The sequence below is a fragment of the Lissotriton helveticus genome, chromosome 10 (genome assembly GCF_964261635.1).
Source record: "Lissotriton helveticus chromosome 10, aLisHel1.1, whole genome shotgun sequence".
Lineage (NCBI taxonomy): Eukaryota > Metazoa > Chordata > Amphibia > Caudata > Salamandridae > Lissotriton > Lissotriton helveticus.
The window spans coordinates 576,001,809-576,018,545 of record NC_136071.1 but is presented as its reverse complement, the minus strand read 5'-3'; the positions used below and the strand labels follow the sequence as shown (position 1 = coordinate 576,018,545).

General features: G+C 44.6%; 1 protein-coding gene across 4 annotated transcripts in view; it reads left to right on the top strand.

Moving 5' to 3' along the window:
• Positions 1-16,737, top strand: part of USP7 (ubiquitin specific peptidase 7) — a 1,709,027-nt gene that overhangs the window by 271,380 nt on the left and 1,420,910 nt on the right. For all 4 annotated transcript variants that reach the window (XM_078663105.1, XM_078663106.1, XM_078663108.1 and 1 more), the window contains one exon: positions 16,530-16,618. In XM_078663105.1, coding sequence (XP_078519231.1) covers positions 16,530-16,618 — 89 coding nt within the window. The remainder of the gene's footprint in view (positions 1-16,529; positions 16,619-16,737) is intronic.

Below are 16,737 nucleotides of genomic sequence, written 5' to 3'. Positions count from 1 at the left end.
AACGCCACGAGATGCAACGCAGCAGCGGCTCCGTACCGGACATCTTTGGCGACGAAACACAACACAGCCCTGCTGCAGAATCAGAAGAACTGGTCTCTGTGTCCGAAGCTGACTCTGACATAGAAAACCTAAGCGTCACTCCGGCTCAAAGGACCGCAAGTACAGACCCACAGTTGCCCACTCAACCTAAGAGAGAGGCTCTGGTATCGCCCTTGGGATCCGGTCGACACAATGAAAAAGTTTCTGATGCTCCGCCCTCTGGCCCCCACTACAAAACACAAACACAAGCCTTTTGGCTTGAGCCGATCCCAGTCCGTTGCCGAACCAACACCTTCGGCACTGAAATGTCATCGGTACCAAGGACATCTTTGGCACCGAAAGCCTCGGAGCCGAAACCCTTCTAGCCTAAAGAGCCAGAACCAAATTCGTCCAAGCACAAATCCACGGAGCCAAATGCTCCACACCTAAAAGCTCGGAACAGACAACCTCCACGCCGAAAAGTTCGGAGCCGAAACAAACGACTGCACAGATTACACAGCCTAAACCAGCTAAAAGTAAAGAACTAGATCCCAAACACTTGGCACCCAAAGACTCTGAACTAAAATCTTCAATGCCGAAATCCACTCCAAAAGGGACAGACTCCTTCCAAAGAACTTCCATCTGAAGAACCACCTTCGGACCAAAAACAGAAAAAACTCTGTATTGAACTACTAAAGTACACCTAGCGCAAATCAAATCAGTCCATAACCTCGCGGCCAGGCTCATCTCAGATTGTAAGCATTTCGATCATATCTCCCCCATCCTCAAAGCTCTCTAATGGCTTCTCATTAAGGGCAGATCCTCCTACAAGAATGCTTGCATTACGCATAAAGCCTTGCATCAGCATCCCCCATTGTATCTAGCAAACAAACTCCACAAAGCTGGCTGCTCTAGAGAAATAAGAAGCACACATACTCTCATGCTAGCACCTTCCTTGGTTAACAAGAAAGGTGCCCAGTTACCCTCTTTCTCCTGTAACGCGCCTACTATCTGGAATTCACTCCCTAAAGATCTAATGTGCAACCCCTCCTACCCTAGCTTCAAAAAAGAGCTCAAGCGATACCTTCTCAACAAATACTGGGGTTTTTAATCCTGCCTCCTAACAGAGGGACACAACCTGCCCATGACTGATATATTACCTCCACATTATACCGAACTTACTACCCCCTTCCTCTCACTCCCAAGTACATTTCCACCCACCCCCTACTAGTTCGCTTATATTCCCTACCTACCCCTACATGCTATCTCCTCTCCCATCACCCTCCTCAGTTTCCCGTTTTTCTCTTAACTCCAACCCCCCCCTACCCCCCCCCCCCCCCCCCCCCCTGACCATGCAAGCTAGATCAACTATCCAATTCTGGCTATGGTCTAGCTGTACTCCTTATTTTCATGTCCATTTACTGTTCTTTGCATTTTGTTCCTATTTTCTTGCACTTTCCCTTTTTGTACAAAGGTTACATTTCATTTTGTTCCACTCCCAACCCTTGTCAAGCGCTCTGATACCCTTGGGTCTAGCCAGCGCTACATAAAACCGTTTAAATAAAACTGGACACCTTATGGCTACTCTTTCCAAGAAATAGAAGTTAGACCTTCCACAAGAGGACCGTATACCTCTTAAGAAAAAGATACATGGGTACCAACCCTTCTCCCCCTTGTATACTTCAATCCTCCTCCTCCTCCTATTCCAAACATCACACAATCTAATTCACCACCTCCAATGTCAACAGACTCACAGAATGACAATTTCTATGATGGGGATGACATTGGGATGATCATATCCTGCAAGAAACAGACTTAAACACAACACTGACCTATGGGATGATTACAAAAAGGATCCAGATATACCAAATGACCCTCATCTGTATCCCTCTAGGCCTTCCCCCTCCTGATGACAACATTGGCCTTGTGCAACTCATCAACAGGGCTGCCCAATATCACAGAATGGAACTACATAGTGACCCTCTAGAAGAGGATTTTCTTGTAGAAACGTTTACACATTCCCAGAGGTCTATTAACACAATACCCATGCTAAAAGGCATGTTAAAACATACTAACGAGGTATTCAAGGATCTGGTTGGAACCCGAATACGAACACCTCTGGTAGATAAAAAATACAAGGCCGCTCCTTCAGACCCTGTATACATTAGAGGTCAGTTACCACTAAACTCTCTAGTTGTCTAATGCCCTCAAGAGAGCTAACTCTCAAACTGATGACACTCCTCCTCTTGATAAGGAGTAAAAACTTATCGATGCATCGGGCAAAAGGGTAGCTTCCCAGGCTGCCAACTTGTGGCGTATTGTCAATGCTCAAGCTCTATTGCCACATTATGACAAATTAGAAAAACTTCTACAACATTTGCCAGAAGAACCTAAGGCCAAAGCTAACAACCTTATTCAGGAATGGATGCTCATCACAAACACTTCCATAAAATGTGTTCTAGATGCTGCAGACACAGCTTTGCGTGCTATTAATACTAGCATACTCCTGAGGAGACACGCCTGGCTTCGAATCTCTGGATTCAAGCAGGCGGTACATTCCTACTTACTTTACCAACCCTTCGATAAAGAACATCTTTTCGGGCCAACAGTGGATATTACATTAGAAAAAATGAAGAAAGATACTGACACTACAAAATCCATGGGAGCCCTAGAATTCCTTTCTAGCAGGGGCTCCTTTTTTTGCTCCTTGTACAGGGGTTGCTCAAAATCAATTTAGTCAGAAAATCCCTCCACCTCTTACAAGGGGAACAACCACTTTAGCCCCTCCTGAGGCTATTTTCAAGGAGTTTACAAAGGAAAGAACCAGGGCAGAGGAAGAGGCAACTCCGCCCGCATTTTCCCTGCCAACAAACAGTGACCCCCCCCCCCCCTCCCCCTTCTCCTTGACTATTCCACTCCCGTCGGGGGATGTCTGTCACAGTTCCTACTTGCCTGGAATACAATCACCTCAGACAAGTGGGTGATGCTGATTATCCAAAATGGTTATTGCCTGGATCTTACCAGCACTCCTCCAACAATCCTTCCAACAGAGCTTGCAATGTCACCAGAACATCTCACCATCTTAAAATAGGAGGTTCTCTTACACAAACATGCAATAGAACCAGTCCCCTTACACCACCAAGGAACAGGAGTATACTTTCTAATTCCCAAGAAGGACGGCTCTCTGAGGCCCATACTGGACCTGACAGCTAAACCTCTACATTCAATCAGACCACTTCCACATTGTCACCCTACAACAAGGGCTCCCACTGCTTCAGCAAGGAGACTCTTTCCACTCTAGATTTTAAGGATGCCAATTTTCTTATTGCCATTTACCCGGCTCACGGGAAATACCTCTGGTTTGTGGAGGACAGACAACACTATCCATTCAAAGTCCTCCCATTCGGGTTCACTACAGCACTAAGAGTGTTCACCAAGTGCCTAGTACTATTAGCAGCTCATTTAAGAAGACAACACACTCGCGTCTTCACTTACTTAGACTTCTGGTTAATAAAAGCAAAGTCACAACACAGCTGCCTACACCACACTCACAAAACAGTTAGACTACTTCACTAATTGGGATTCACTGTGAACCTTGCCAAGCTTGTCTGCATCCCTCCAACATTCAACAGTTTCTAGGAGCTACAATAGACACCTGCAAAGCTCTAACGTGCCCCAACCCAGTCAGAATACGCAACATGCAAGCCGTAATATCACAATTTCAACTGCAACACTCATAACCAGCCCGAGTGTTAATGCAGTTATTCGGAATGATGGCGTCTTGCATTCGAATTGTTCCTTGTGCAAGACTTCAAATGCGTCCCCTACATGAATGATTAGCATGTCAGTGGAACCAGGCTCAAAGGTCAGATAACCAATCTGGTGTTGGTGGATGGCCGCACTTATCGCCCTCTGCAGTGGTGGAACACACAAAACCTTTCCAAAGGGTGGCAATTCCTCGACCCGGTTCTACAGATAGTACTCACAGTAGACAATCCCTCACTGTTTGGGGAGCTCATATTCAAAATATACCATTCAAGGCATATGGACACTACAACCAAAGCAACCCACATAAACCATCTGGAGCTGCTAGCAATGTTTCTGGCATTGAAAGCTTTTCAACTACACATAGTAGGCAAAGCGGTCCTAGTCCATACAGACAATATGACCGCAATGTACTATATACAAAAACAAGGGGCGACACTACAGCTTTCGTACCTAGCTCACAGCATATGGAGATGGGCCATACCTCAAAAGATATATCTCCTTGTAGAACCTCTCCCAGGAGTAAACAATCAGATTGCTTGCTCAGTCGTCAAAGGCGACATATCCATGAATGGGAAATACATCCTCAAGTACTCCTCCCATTCTTCCAGATCAGGGGCTACCCAGAAATAGATCTGTTCGCCACATACCAAAACGCAAAATGCCCAAACTTCACATCCAGGTATCCACATCCATTGTTCAAAGGCAATGCGCTATGGATGAATTGGTTAGGGATATTTGCTTAGGCTTTTTCTCCTCTCCCACTCATTCCATTGTTGGTTCGGAAGCACAGACAGCAATCCCTGACACTAATCCTAGTTGCTCCCACATGGGCCCGTCAACCCTGGTTCACACCCCTATTGGAGCTATCCGTAGATCCTCACCAAAAACTACACAGTACTGCCAGTCTTCTCACTCAGAACTGTGGAGAGATAAGGCATCCAAATCCCAGTCATCTAACCTTGCGATCTGGCACCTGAAATCATAGTTTGGCTACCTTATTCTCCCGCCAGACTGCATGGATGTCATTAAAGCAGCTAGACGCCCTACCACAAGAGGATGCTATGCAGCAAAATGGAAACGATTTGTTATGTATTGTACTAATAACATCAATCAGTTAGATGCTTCTACTCAAAACATAATTTACTATGTTATATTTACAATGTGCTAACTTAGCATATACATCGATTCGATTACATCTTGCCACAATAGCGGCTTACCTACAAAACAGACAACACTTGTCTTTGTTTCGGGTACCCACTATCAATGCTTTTATGGAAGGACTCAAATGAATCATTCTTCCTAGACTTCCACCTTCTCCTGTGTGGAATCCTAATGTAGTCCTTACAAGACTCATTGGTCTGCCATTTGCACAAATCCGAACTACACTTTCTAACTTGGAAGGTAGCCTTCCTGATAGCTATCACATCTCTTAGAAGAGGTGGTGAGCTTTAGCCACTAACCATACAAGAACCATGTTTACAAGTTCACCACAATAAGGTGGTTCTTAAGACTAACCCAAAGTTTTTAACCAAAGTAGTTTCAGCATTTCACCTCAACCAGTCTGTTGAGTTACCTGTTTTTTCCTCAACCAGACTCAGTAGCAGAACGGTCTCTTCACAAGTTAGATGTAAAAAGAGTGATACTTTAATATATTGAAAGAACCAAATCTTTTAGAAAAACTAAACAACTTTGTTGCCTTTTTCCCCACCACATAAAGGCAATCCCATTTCAAAAGCAGGTGTTGCATGTTGGGTAGTTAAGTGCATCCAAATATGCTACCACAAGACTAAACACACCTTAACAATACCCCCTAGAGCGCACTCTACACCAAACTTGGGGCTTCTATGGCATTTTTTAGGGAACATACCCATAGATGACATCTGCAAGGCTGCAACATGGTCTACACCACACACATTCACAAAGCACTATTGTATAGATGTGTCAGCAAAACAAGCTAGTGTGGGGCAAGCAGTTTTAAGAACACTATTTCAAACCACTGCAACAGATAGAGGTTATCCATCGCTGGGAACATAACTGCTATAAAGTCTATGCTTACGCATATAATCTACATCTCATATGCCTCGAATGAAAAATGCTACCTTCCCAGTATGCATCTGTTCTTGGCATATTAAGCTGTAGATTCATATGCACCCACCCGCCTCCCTGGGTACCTTTATCTGTTGTAGTATTATCTTACTTGGATGCACTATACATGGGCATCTCTTTCTACACTTGCTAACTCCATCAACCCTAGTGTCAAAACAATCTGGGGATGGAGTTGATGGCCATGTGCACTATCACCAAAGGGAGTAGTCACCTACCACGTGACCACAAAAGACTTCTCCGAAGAAAAACAAAGTGGAAACATCCGGGCCCAACACCAAATGGCGAACTATGCTAACACATATGAATCTACAGCTTTATATGCCAAGAACAGATGCATACTGGGTAAGTGGCATTTTCCTTCCATTCTGGCATTGCGGTCGGTGAATACCACATGCTTATTAGGCTGATTCTCCCACTGCCTTAGGGAGACAATTGAGCAGTGCTGCCACAATTCCCAGGGGATGCCCGGGCTGTACTCTCAAGCTGTTAAGGATGGATGAGATGCAGCAAAATTCACCATCAGGTGTGGTCTTGATACAGGCAGATCGATATCCGCGACAGTGGCCTTGAGGCGCCATGCCTGGCTTAGGACAACTGGCCTCTCGAGGGAGCATGTCTAGGCAAATCTGATGGACATGCCCTTTGAGGGGACCCGCCTTTTTGGCGAAAAGGCAGATTTGGCCCTATTGAGGTTCAAGGACTCTCGAGCTACTGCCAGAACTTTGGGCCTCTCTAGTACTCCTCGTGGTCAGTTTACCTTTCGATCCTTTCATTGCAATGGAAGGGGTTTCCAGCTACTTCAACCCTATCCCAGCTGCCATCTTGCACAGACTGCCCAAGCTGTGCGGGTACGTGGGCGTGGTTTCATTCCGGCCTAGGAATGTGAGCCAGAACTCGTCTGCAACCCGGTCTCCGGCAGCCGCAGCCTCCAAGTACTCCTAGTCTGACTCTGCAAGACCGTACCACTCCAGTTGGCAGGAGAATCCATCATATCCCCCACTGTAGCTCCATAATATTGGACAAGTGACTCTTGCAGATCATTCAGGACGGCTATTCTCTTCCTTTCTTTTCCTCCTCACATTATGCCAAATCAGGTATGACTGACAGAGGATCATTTAAAATTGCTTCAGTAAGCAGTCTCCGTTCTTTTGGCCTAAGGAGCTATAGAAACTGCCCCGATTCAGAAGTAGGCAGTGGTTATTACTGCAACTTTCGGGTTCCGAAGAACAAGGGGTTACGGCCCATTTTAGATCTTCGGACAGTTTGTCTCTTCCTCATGAAGGAAAAATTAAAGATGCTCACTCTGGCTCAGGTCTTGTCTGCCCTTGACGGGATGGTAGTGTTGGACTTGCAGGATGCGTATATTCACATCCTCTATTTTGCTGGGTAACAGGCGTTACCTGCGGTTCAAGGTAGGCCGTGAACACTTTCAGATTTCTGTGCTCCTCTTGAAGCTAACCAGCACCCCTTTGGTGTTCACCAAGGCGGTGGTCACAGCTCCTCTTCACCTACCTCGATGACTGGCTGTTAAAGGCGTCCTTGCCCCAGGCAGTCGTCTCCCACCTTCACACTATGGCGAACCTCCTGTATTCGCTGCGATTCTCTATAAACGTGCTGAAGGCCTACCTGACTCGTTCTGACTCGTTCTCGGCCTTACCTGCACTATTGTCACAGCAAAGCCTATGAGGAAGAGGCGTCTATGCCTCGAAACGCGTCAGGCTTATCCACCTAGAACTGAGTGACTATGGAGAGTTATAGTTTTAAACCGGATGGTGGGTGAACTGCTGTGCCTTCTTGCTGTTCAAGGGCGTTTTGTTCATTTATATATATATATATATATGTGTGTGTGTGTGCGTGTGTGTATATGCGTGTGTGTATATGCGTGTGTGTATATGCGTGTGTGTATATGCGTGTGTGTATATGCGTGTGTGTATATGCGTGTGTGTATATGCGTGTGTGTATATGCGTGTGTGTATATGCGTGTGTGTATATGCGTGTGTGTATATGCGTGTGTGTATGTGCGTGTGTGTATGTGCGTGTGTGTATGTGCGTGTGTGTATGTGCGTGTGTGTATGTGCGTGTGTGTATGTGCGTGTGTGTATGTGCGTGTGTGTATGTGCGTGTGTGTATGTGCGTGTGTGTATGTGCGTGTGTGTATGTGCGTGTGTGTATGTGCGTGTGTGTATGTGCGTGTGTGTATGTGCGTGTGTGTGTGTGCGTGTGCATGTGTGCGTGTGCATGTGTGTGTGTGTGCATGTGTGTGTGCGCATGTGTGTGTGTGCGTGCATGTGTGTGTGTGTGTGTGTGCGTATGTGTGCATGTGTGTGTGCGTATGTGTGTGTGCGTGCATGTGTGTGTGCATATATATATGTGTGTGTGTGTGTGTGTGTATATATATATATGTGTGTGTATATATGTGTGTGTGTATATATATCTCGGACTGAAGATAGAGCCCTGAGGCACTCCATAAGGGGAAACCGAAGTGCTAGAATTATTACTCTTGGAGAAAACCTGAAAAGATCGATTAGATAAAAAGCTCACTATCCATTTCAGAGTAGAGCCCCTAACACCCTTAGTTTTCAGAGTCTGGACAAGGGTTGCATGGGAGATGGTGTCTAAGGTGGCACTCAGATCCAATAATGAGTGCCACCGTGCCACCCCCGTTCAGTCTCTAGCAGATTGTTACTCCCAGTAGTGTAGATTCTGTTGAGTACCCTGCTCGGAACCTGGATTGAGACGGGTGCAGAAGATTATTGGCATTTACAAAATCGACAATTGGTTATTCACATGCTTTTCAAAATTTTGAAGAGAGCCGGAAAGAGTGAGACAGGGCGATAGTTAGAGAAGACTTCTGCGTCCCCTTTACATTCCTTCAGAAACGGTAGGATCATGGCATGTTTCCATGTATCCGGCATCACTGCTTCCTCCAGTGAGGCATTAAGAAGTACCCTAATTTCATTTAAGATACGTGGGTCCAGTTGTTTTAGAATGTGTACCGGAATAGGATCATTCGGGGAGCCCGACTTAATGCTCTTTAAAATCTACATAAAGGGTGTTGGATCTAATAATTGCCAGCTGGTAAGTAGATTCTTAGAAGATTCTACCAGCTCATTGATACAGCTGGAAGTCGTTAAAGTGGGGGCAGGGCTCTGTTCTTCGCTTGTCTTGAAATCGGTGTCGATTTTCGAAATGTTATCATTGAAATAGTTCGCCCGTTGGTTACATTGAATAACCAATAGTTTTGGGGGTTCAGGTTGATGTGCTGCACCTGACCAATCCTGTACCACCTTAAAAAGGAGTTTAGGATTATTTTGTGCAGCAAGGATGTTGTTTTTCATAAATTCTGTCTTTGCCATCTTGCAAGATAGTTGGTAGGCCTTGATAGCTTGTTTATATGCCAATTTTTCTACCGGTTCATAATGTTTCCTCCATTGCCTCTCAAGCACCTTGCATCTACTTTTTTCAGTTTTAAGCAACTCAGAGAACCATGGAGCTGGAGGGCGACTAGATTTAAGTTTATTCCTAGTGTGTGGGATGATAGTATCTGCTGCATCAGTTAGCCATTAATTAATTATGTTCGAGTCTGCAATTCTGACCTCTTTTAGGTCTGGCATCGAGTTAAGTAATTGAGCATTTAAGCGGTCGATAAACTTTTTCCAGTTTCAGGACCAGATGGCGTCAACTATCTCTGCTTTCTGTGACATTGCCATCATAATTTTAAAACTAACCAAATAGTGGTCTGACCAGAGTAGAGGTATAGTCGGCTCACACGTTAAGTTGTTGACATTAGAAAAGATAGAGTCTAACAAATGTCCTGCTTTGTGCGTGGGACCGGAATTGCCTAAAAACAAGTTAAGAGCTTCAAGATCTGAGATAGAATTTGTGCTGGTGGAGCAGTTGTGATCCTCAAGATGCAAGTTAAAATCTCCTAAAATGGAGAAATGAGTGGCTTCCAATAGATATGGGGTGATAAAGTCTGGAAATGCAGCCACCCATGCTCCTGCTTCCAGGGGCCGGTAAATCGGCATCCCTGATAGTGTGGACTGGGGTGTAAGAGTTAGTTTAAATAATCCGGCTTTACAATTATTTCATGGTAAATCTTCCCATTTGCAAATAAATTCCTTTCTAAAAATAATGCCTATACCTCCGCCAACTCTATTCTTACGATCCATCCTAACGATTGTGTAATTAAGCGGGACTGCCATGGCTATATCCGGTCCAGAGCTATCATTAAGCCAAGTTTCCGTCCGGAAAATGGCATCAGGCTGGAGATAATTTATTAACTCAGATATCATCTTTGTGTTTAGGCAGCGATCTACAATTTATACTAAAAAAATCAGTATTCTCTGGTCATATTAGCCTCTTTATGCTTTCCATAGAGATTGATTGTTATGAACCAGAGTATCCCCTAACACCTTTTGCGAACTCAGGGAGAAGGAAAAATTGCAGCCCGGGCAAGGAGTCGATGAATACTCTAGATTCCGCAGTTTACAATTCTGGTGGCTTTTAGGTTGTAGTTTAAGATCACAGTATGAATATCTAAGAGGGGTCGCATTTCGAGTAGAGGGGGTGGCCCCTGGTCCCGGTTGGGCGTGGACGGGCGCAGACGGGCTTGCCTTTGGCGCGCCCGCTGCGCACCAAAAGTCTGTACCGCCTTTACTCCCTCCACAACAACCGGGAAAGACCTGTGGTAGACTGGGGAGTTGGCGGACTGATCTGCGGGTGTTGGAGAAGCAGTAAGCAGCGGTGAGTCACGAAAAAGTTAAAATATGATACTCAGTGTCACTAAAGTTTTTTTTTTTTAAACTGTTTTATTGTTTTATGCAACATATAGGCATTAAAGACAGTGTACAAAGAATCACAAGTCACTAAAGTTTTAAAACTATATTATTCAATTCTGAAAGCATTTTTAAAAGTATTTACAACAGTTTGCAATCATCAGCGCCCGTACTTAGGCAAGTTAGGTTACCTCAACCTCCCACCAGACTGTATGAACATTATTAAAGAAGCCAAGCGCCCTACTACTAGAGCTTGCTATGCAGCCAAATGGAAAAGATTTGTCATTTACGGCAATAACAAAATTGACCCGCTAGATGCTTCAATTCAGAACATTTGCTATTTGCTGCAACGACAAAGATGTAATCTAGCATACACATTGATACGATTACATCTTCCTGCCCTTGCTGCTTACCTGCAAAATAGACATTTGTAATTGTTTAGGATACCCGCTATTAAAGTGTTCATGGAATGCCTTAAAAGAATAATTCCTCCCACAATCCCACAATCCCACCCTCTCCGGTGTGTAAGTTAAACATTGTCCTTACTAGGATCATGGGTCATCTATTTGAACCTCTACACATATGCGAATTGCAGTTTCTTACATCGAAAGTATCTTTATTGTCGCAATCTCCTCTCCCAAACCCAGATTACGTAGAAGAGAGCTCTTCACACACTTGATGTTAAAAGAGCTATTCTTTATTACATTGACAGAACTAAACCTTTTAGAAAGACAAATCAACTGTTTGTAGCTTTCTCTCCACCTCATAAAGAAAATCCCACCTCCAAAGCTAGAATTGCCAGGTAGCTAGTCAAATGCATTCAAATATGCTACCAGAAGGCAAAACACACATTACCAATTTCCCCAAAGAGGGCACTCAACATGCACACTAGGGTCTTCCATGGCATTCTTGGGTAACATTCCCATAAATGACATTTGTAAGGCAGCAACATGGGCTACACCACACACCTTCACCAAATACTATTGTGTAGACTTGCAGGCAAAACAGGCTTCTGTAGGCCGGGCTGTTCTTAAAACACTTTTAAAAACCACTGCAACAGATACAGGTGACCACCGCTAAGGGAGAGCACTGCTATACAGTCTATGCAAAAGTATGAATTCTGCTGCTGCTCATATGCCTCGAATGGAAAAGCTACTTACCAGTATGCAGCTGTTCTTGGCATGTAGAGCTGCAGAATATGATACACCCCCTGCCTCCCCAGAACCTCTCTGTTCCAGTGCTATCTTACTTACACTCACATGGACATATTTTCTATTTCTACCAACCTCAATAATTTCCCATCATGGCGAAAAACAATCTGAGGATGGAGTCTATGCCCATGCGCACTATCGTCCAAGGTAGGAGTCCCCTATCTCGTGACTACAAAGACTTCTTCCTAGACCACAACAAACTGCAACCCTCCGAGCCCAACACCAAATGGCGATCTATGCAAAAGTATGATATTCTGCAGCTCTACATGCCAAGGTCATGGTACTGGTAAGTAGCATTTTCCTTCAGCCTCTATCTTGGATTTCGTTAAGATTGTCTCGGAGGCTGTTGGGCCTCATGGCCTCCTGCATCCTGTTATTAAAGCATGCCAGGTGGTGTATGCGGGCTCTGCAGTGGGACTTGAAGTTTCAGTGGGCACAGCATCAGGGAAATCTCACCTATGTTGCTAACATCTCAAGTAGTGACTTCAAAAGATCTGCAGGGATGATTAATGAGCTGTGATTGGGTAAACAGCATATCCCTCTCCCAAAGCAGACCTCAGTCGTGACAGATGCGTCACTTCTGGGATGGGGCGGCCATCTGGAAGAGGTGGAGATTTGGGGGACGCAGGTCTCGGCAGATTCGGGACTCCACATCAATTTGTTGGAGCTCCAAGGGATTCGGTTGGCATTGAATGCATTTCTTCCCTCTTTTTGGGGTAGTTAGTGCAGGTGTTTATGGACAATACCACCACCATGTGGTACTGCAACAAGCAGGGCAGGGTGGGGTTTGTGAAACCTTTTCAGGAGGCCCTGCATCTCTGGACATGGCTGAAACAATGCACATCCTGGGACGAAGTGCCAATCCTCCTCCCCCAGGATGGGCAGGGGAAGCATCAAAGGCATGCTGCCTTTTGTGAGCTTCTCCAGGCCAATTGCTGTACTCAGCAACTGGGCCCCACCGATTCTGACCCACTTTGGCGGGAAGACAGGCAGGAGAAACCCTAAGTGAGGAAAGGGGGTGTGCTAGCCTCTGCTAACCCCACCCCTCAGGTGGGAGAGGCGAGGTGAAGCATAACACCGGGCTCACGCCATCTTGAGGATGGGGATCCCTGCCCAATCATAGATAGGCTCCTGCCCCCTTTCCACCAGAGAGGAGCAGGATAGGGGGTGTACTCATCCCAGGACAGGGGCCCATTGGTCCTTGCCCTACCTGTAGTGCCCCAACATTTAGTATTTAGAGGCACCCTGAACCTTCCTTAGATCTTGATTTTGAAACGAGAAGAAGAAAGAAGACCTGCCACTGCTAACTAAATGAACTTTACTTTGGTGCAGTATATACAGAGCCACTTTCTTACAACCTTTACACCCATACCACTCCTGCGCAGGGTTCTGAAGATCAGGCGCAACAGGCCCATGTCATTTTTGTGGCTCTGGACTTGGTGAGAAGAGTTTGGTATCCAGTGCTTCTGAAAATGAGCATCAATCAGGCTTCCCTTTCTGGAGGATCTTCTGTCTCAGCAGCAGGGGAGGGCTTTGGAACTCACAGGGGTTACCCTTGAACTCTACTGTTTTGCTGTTCTAGACCTGCCCTCTTTTCAAACCTACTTTTGTTCATAGATTTCTGAAAGGGCTGGCTCACTTTTTTTCTACCCATGCCCTTTGTTATACCACAGTGGGACCTTAATTTGGTCCTCGCCTACCTGATGTGTGCTCCCTTTGAGCCTTCACACAATTGTCCCCTCCGGCTGTTGACCATCAAAACAGCCTACTCATTGGCAATTACATCTGCCCAGAGGGTGAGTGAGTTGCAGGCATTATCTTGCTTGCCTCCCTATCTGATATCTTTTCCAGACAAAGTGGTGCTTTGCACCCGTGCTGAGAGATTAAGAACCCATTCTACCAGGTGAAAGTCCTTGGCTTGGGGTGTCCCAGTCCTAGAATCCAGGAAGCAATGTGGACATCATTGCTCACATTTGCCAAATATTACTGCCTAGACAATCAAGTCTGCAGAGACTGGCGTTTTGCCTGTTCAGTCCTGCTGAACTTCCTAGTTTGAGGTATTCCGCAACCCACCGCCGGGATGGTATGGCGCTGGCATCTGATTCAATGGTAAGGAATCTGCAGCTAGAAGCCTTCAGGTGTACAAGTTACTTACCTTTGGTAATGCATTATCTGATAGACACTATCTAGCTGCAGATTCCTTACAGCCCTACCCATGCCTCCCTGCTGTGCAGAGTGTTGTGGAGCTAGGGTTTCTCCCCTGTTCAGGGCCCTATATTTGCACATGACTGTCCGTTACTTCGTGCCTCTGCGCTTCTGGTGTAGAAAAACAAAAAGTACTGACGTACGCTTGCCTGGGTGGCGCCTATATAGGCACCGCAATGCATAACCAATGCTGCCGATGACGTCGCATGGAGCCACCCAAGAGTGTGCTCAAAGGGTATTGCTCTGCAAAAGTTTCAGGATACAGCCTGACACCTGGGAATTTCAAAGGTAAGGAATCTGCAGCTAGTTTGTCTCTACCAAATAATGCATTACCGAAGGTAAGTAACTTGTTCGCCAATACCACTCATGTCTCGAGTGCTTTAAGATGTTAGAGCGACCGTGCCCAAGTAATTATTGTGGCTCTGGACTGGGCTTGAAGAGTCTGGTATCCCGTGCTTCTCCAATCGAGCATCCATCCTCAGATCTGTCTGCCCCTTCGTGAGGATCTTCTAACTCTGCAGCAGGGGAGGGTCCTCCACCTGACCCAGTCAACTCCATTCCTTCTTGCATTTATATTGAGTGGCAGAAGTTAACAGCATTCAACCTTCCTCCCAAAGTCTGTGATGTTAAGTTCAGCAGCCAGGCATCCCTCTACTAAGACAGTGTACACCTGCCAATGGCAGACAATCTTACAATATTGTGTAGAAAGGTCTGTTGATCATCTTTCTGCTTCCCTGTCAAGCCTTTCTTTATTTTGACTTTTGCTTAGCGGGGATCTGCTTTGGGAACTCTTAAGAGGTACCTTTCAGCCTTGAATGCCTACTGGAGGCTGTAAGACCACCCCACTTCATTTAAATCCCTTATTGTAAACCTATTTCTTAAGGGGCTTGCCCCATTCATCATGCCTCAGTGGGCCTTAATTTGGTTCTCACTTTCCTGATGTCTGATCATTTCCAATCTTTGCAGAGCTGTACTCTAGTTTAAACGCTTTCTTATCTTAGATGTAACTACTAGCTAAAGGTCTAACATAGATTGTGCACCTTCCGATTTAGAAAATGTGCACACAGATATTCATAGATCCTGTGGTCCCAACGAATAGCACGGTGGGCCTCTCCAGATTTTAAACACAGATTGAGGGAACAGGGGTGAAACAGTTTTTTGTGTCTTCATATTGTAAACGGTCAACAAAACTGAGTTTTATGCTGCAATAACTTATTTTAATGTTTAGGTTTAACTGGAATTTATCCAGTATTAGGGTATCTTTCATTTTTTTTTTTTCAGAGTTTTATATAGCGCGAACTTGACCCGAACTTTATCAGGTATCCGAGCGCTTTACATAGCACCAGTTACGTTACATGAGGACACACATTCATTTTTGTTAGGCACGGGGAGATTAAGTGATTTGCCCAGAATCACAGGGTGCTTGGCGTCGTTACCAAGACTCGAACCCAGGTCATATACCTTGATAAATAAAAACAAAATATACTGCGCTTTATCATTAGACAATTCAATAGTCACATAATTTATGCAAAAAAAACTAAAGACAAAAGAACTACTTATTACTTATACCAATACTGGATAACTGCAGTTACAGGTAAGTAACGCATTCCTTATCCAGTATTAGGGTATCTTTCATAGATTCACATGCCTGAATCATTCCCTTTTGTCTGGATGGGATGGGGAATGATTCAGGCATGTGAACCTATGAAAGATACCAACACTGGATAACTGTTACAGGTAAGTAACGCATTTCTTAGTTTAAAAGTACAAAATAAAAAGTATAATAAATGTAGCTTCTAATGGACCTTCGATATATTTGGTGTGCTTTAAAAAAATGCATTTCTCCCTATAATTATATGGGAAGTATAAATCTTGAGGTTTTTCAGGATTCAGTGCACTTGTCAGTTGTTTGACTCTTAAATACTATTCCTATGATGAACTGGGATTGCATTTGTATAATAACTGTGGAGGACTCTGCAGTGACAGCTTGTTTAAGGGACTTAGTTTTATGTTAATTTGGGCTCAGTACACTGAAGCATGGCTTCAGGCTTTGATCAGGAACTTTACGTAACTATACTAGTCAAAGGCTACATCTTACCCTTTGTACTGGTAATGCATTTGTTTTCCTTACTATGTGCATAGGTACTGATTCCAGTGTTAGGACATGGCCACACACCCTCTATTGTGGGAGTACTAGACCCAGAAAAGTGACTTAACACCTGAGTTGAGGATGGAATGGCATTTACCCAGGTCTCTGATGCTGCTTCTTAGTTGCTTCATTGATATGTTCGGGGCGCATATTGTTGTATGGACAGTTTGCTGATCTGCAATAAAGTTGCCTTAGAACTATACGTTTTGGAGGCCTAGATGCAAATGTCTTTATTTTAGTTTTTGTAGTGGTGATTAGTATGAAATTTATTGACTTAATCTGTTTATTTAACAGGAAGTTACTGATCCAGAAAAAGGTTTCATAGAAGATGACAAGGTTACATTTGAAGTCTATGTGCAAGCTGATGCACCACATGGCGTCGCGTAAGTTAACATTTTATGTTTTAAATTATTTAACTTATTCATTTACTTTTGTTTTCCTCAATTTCCTTGCAGTAAATTTTAGTTTAACATTTGACTTTTTAAAATTTCTTTATTTTCCC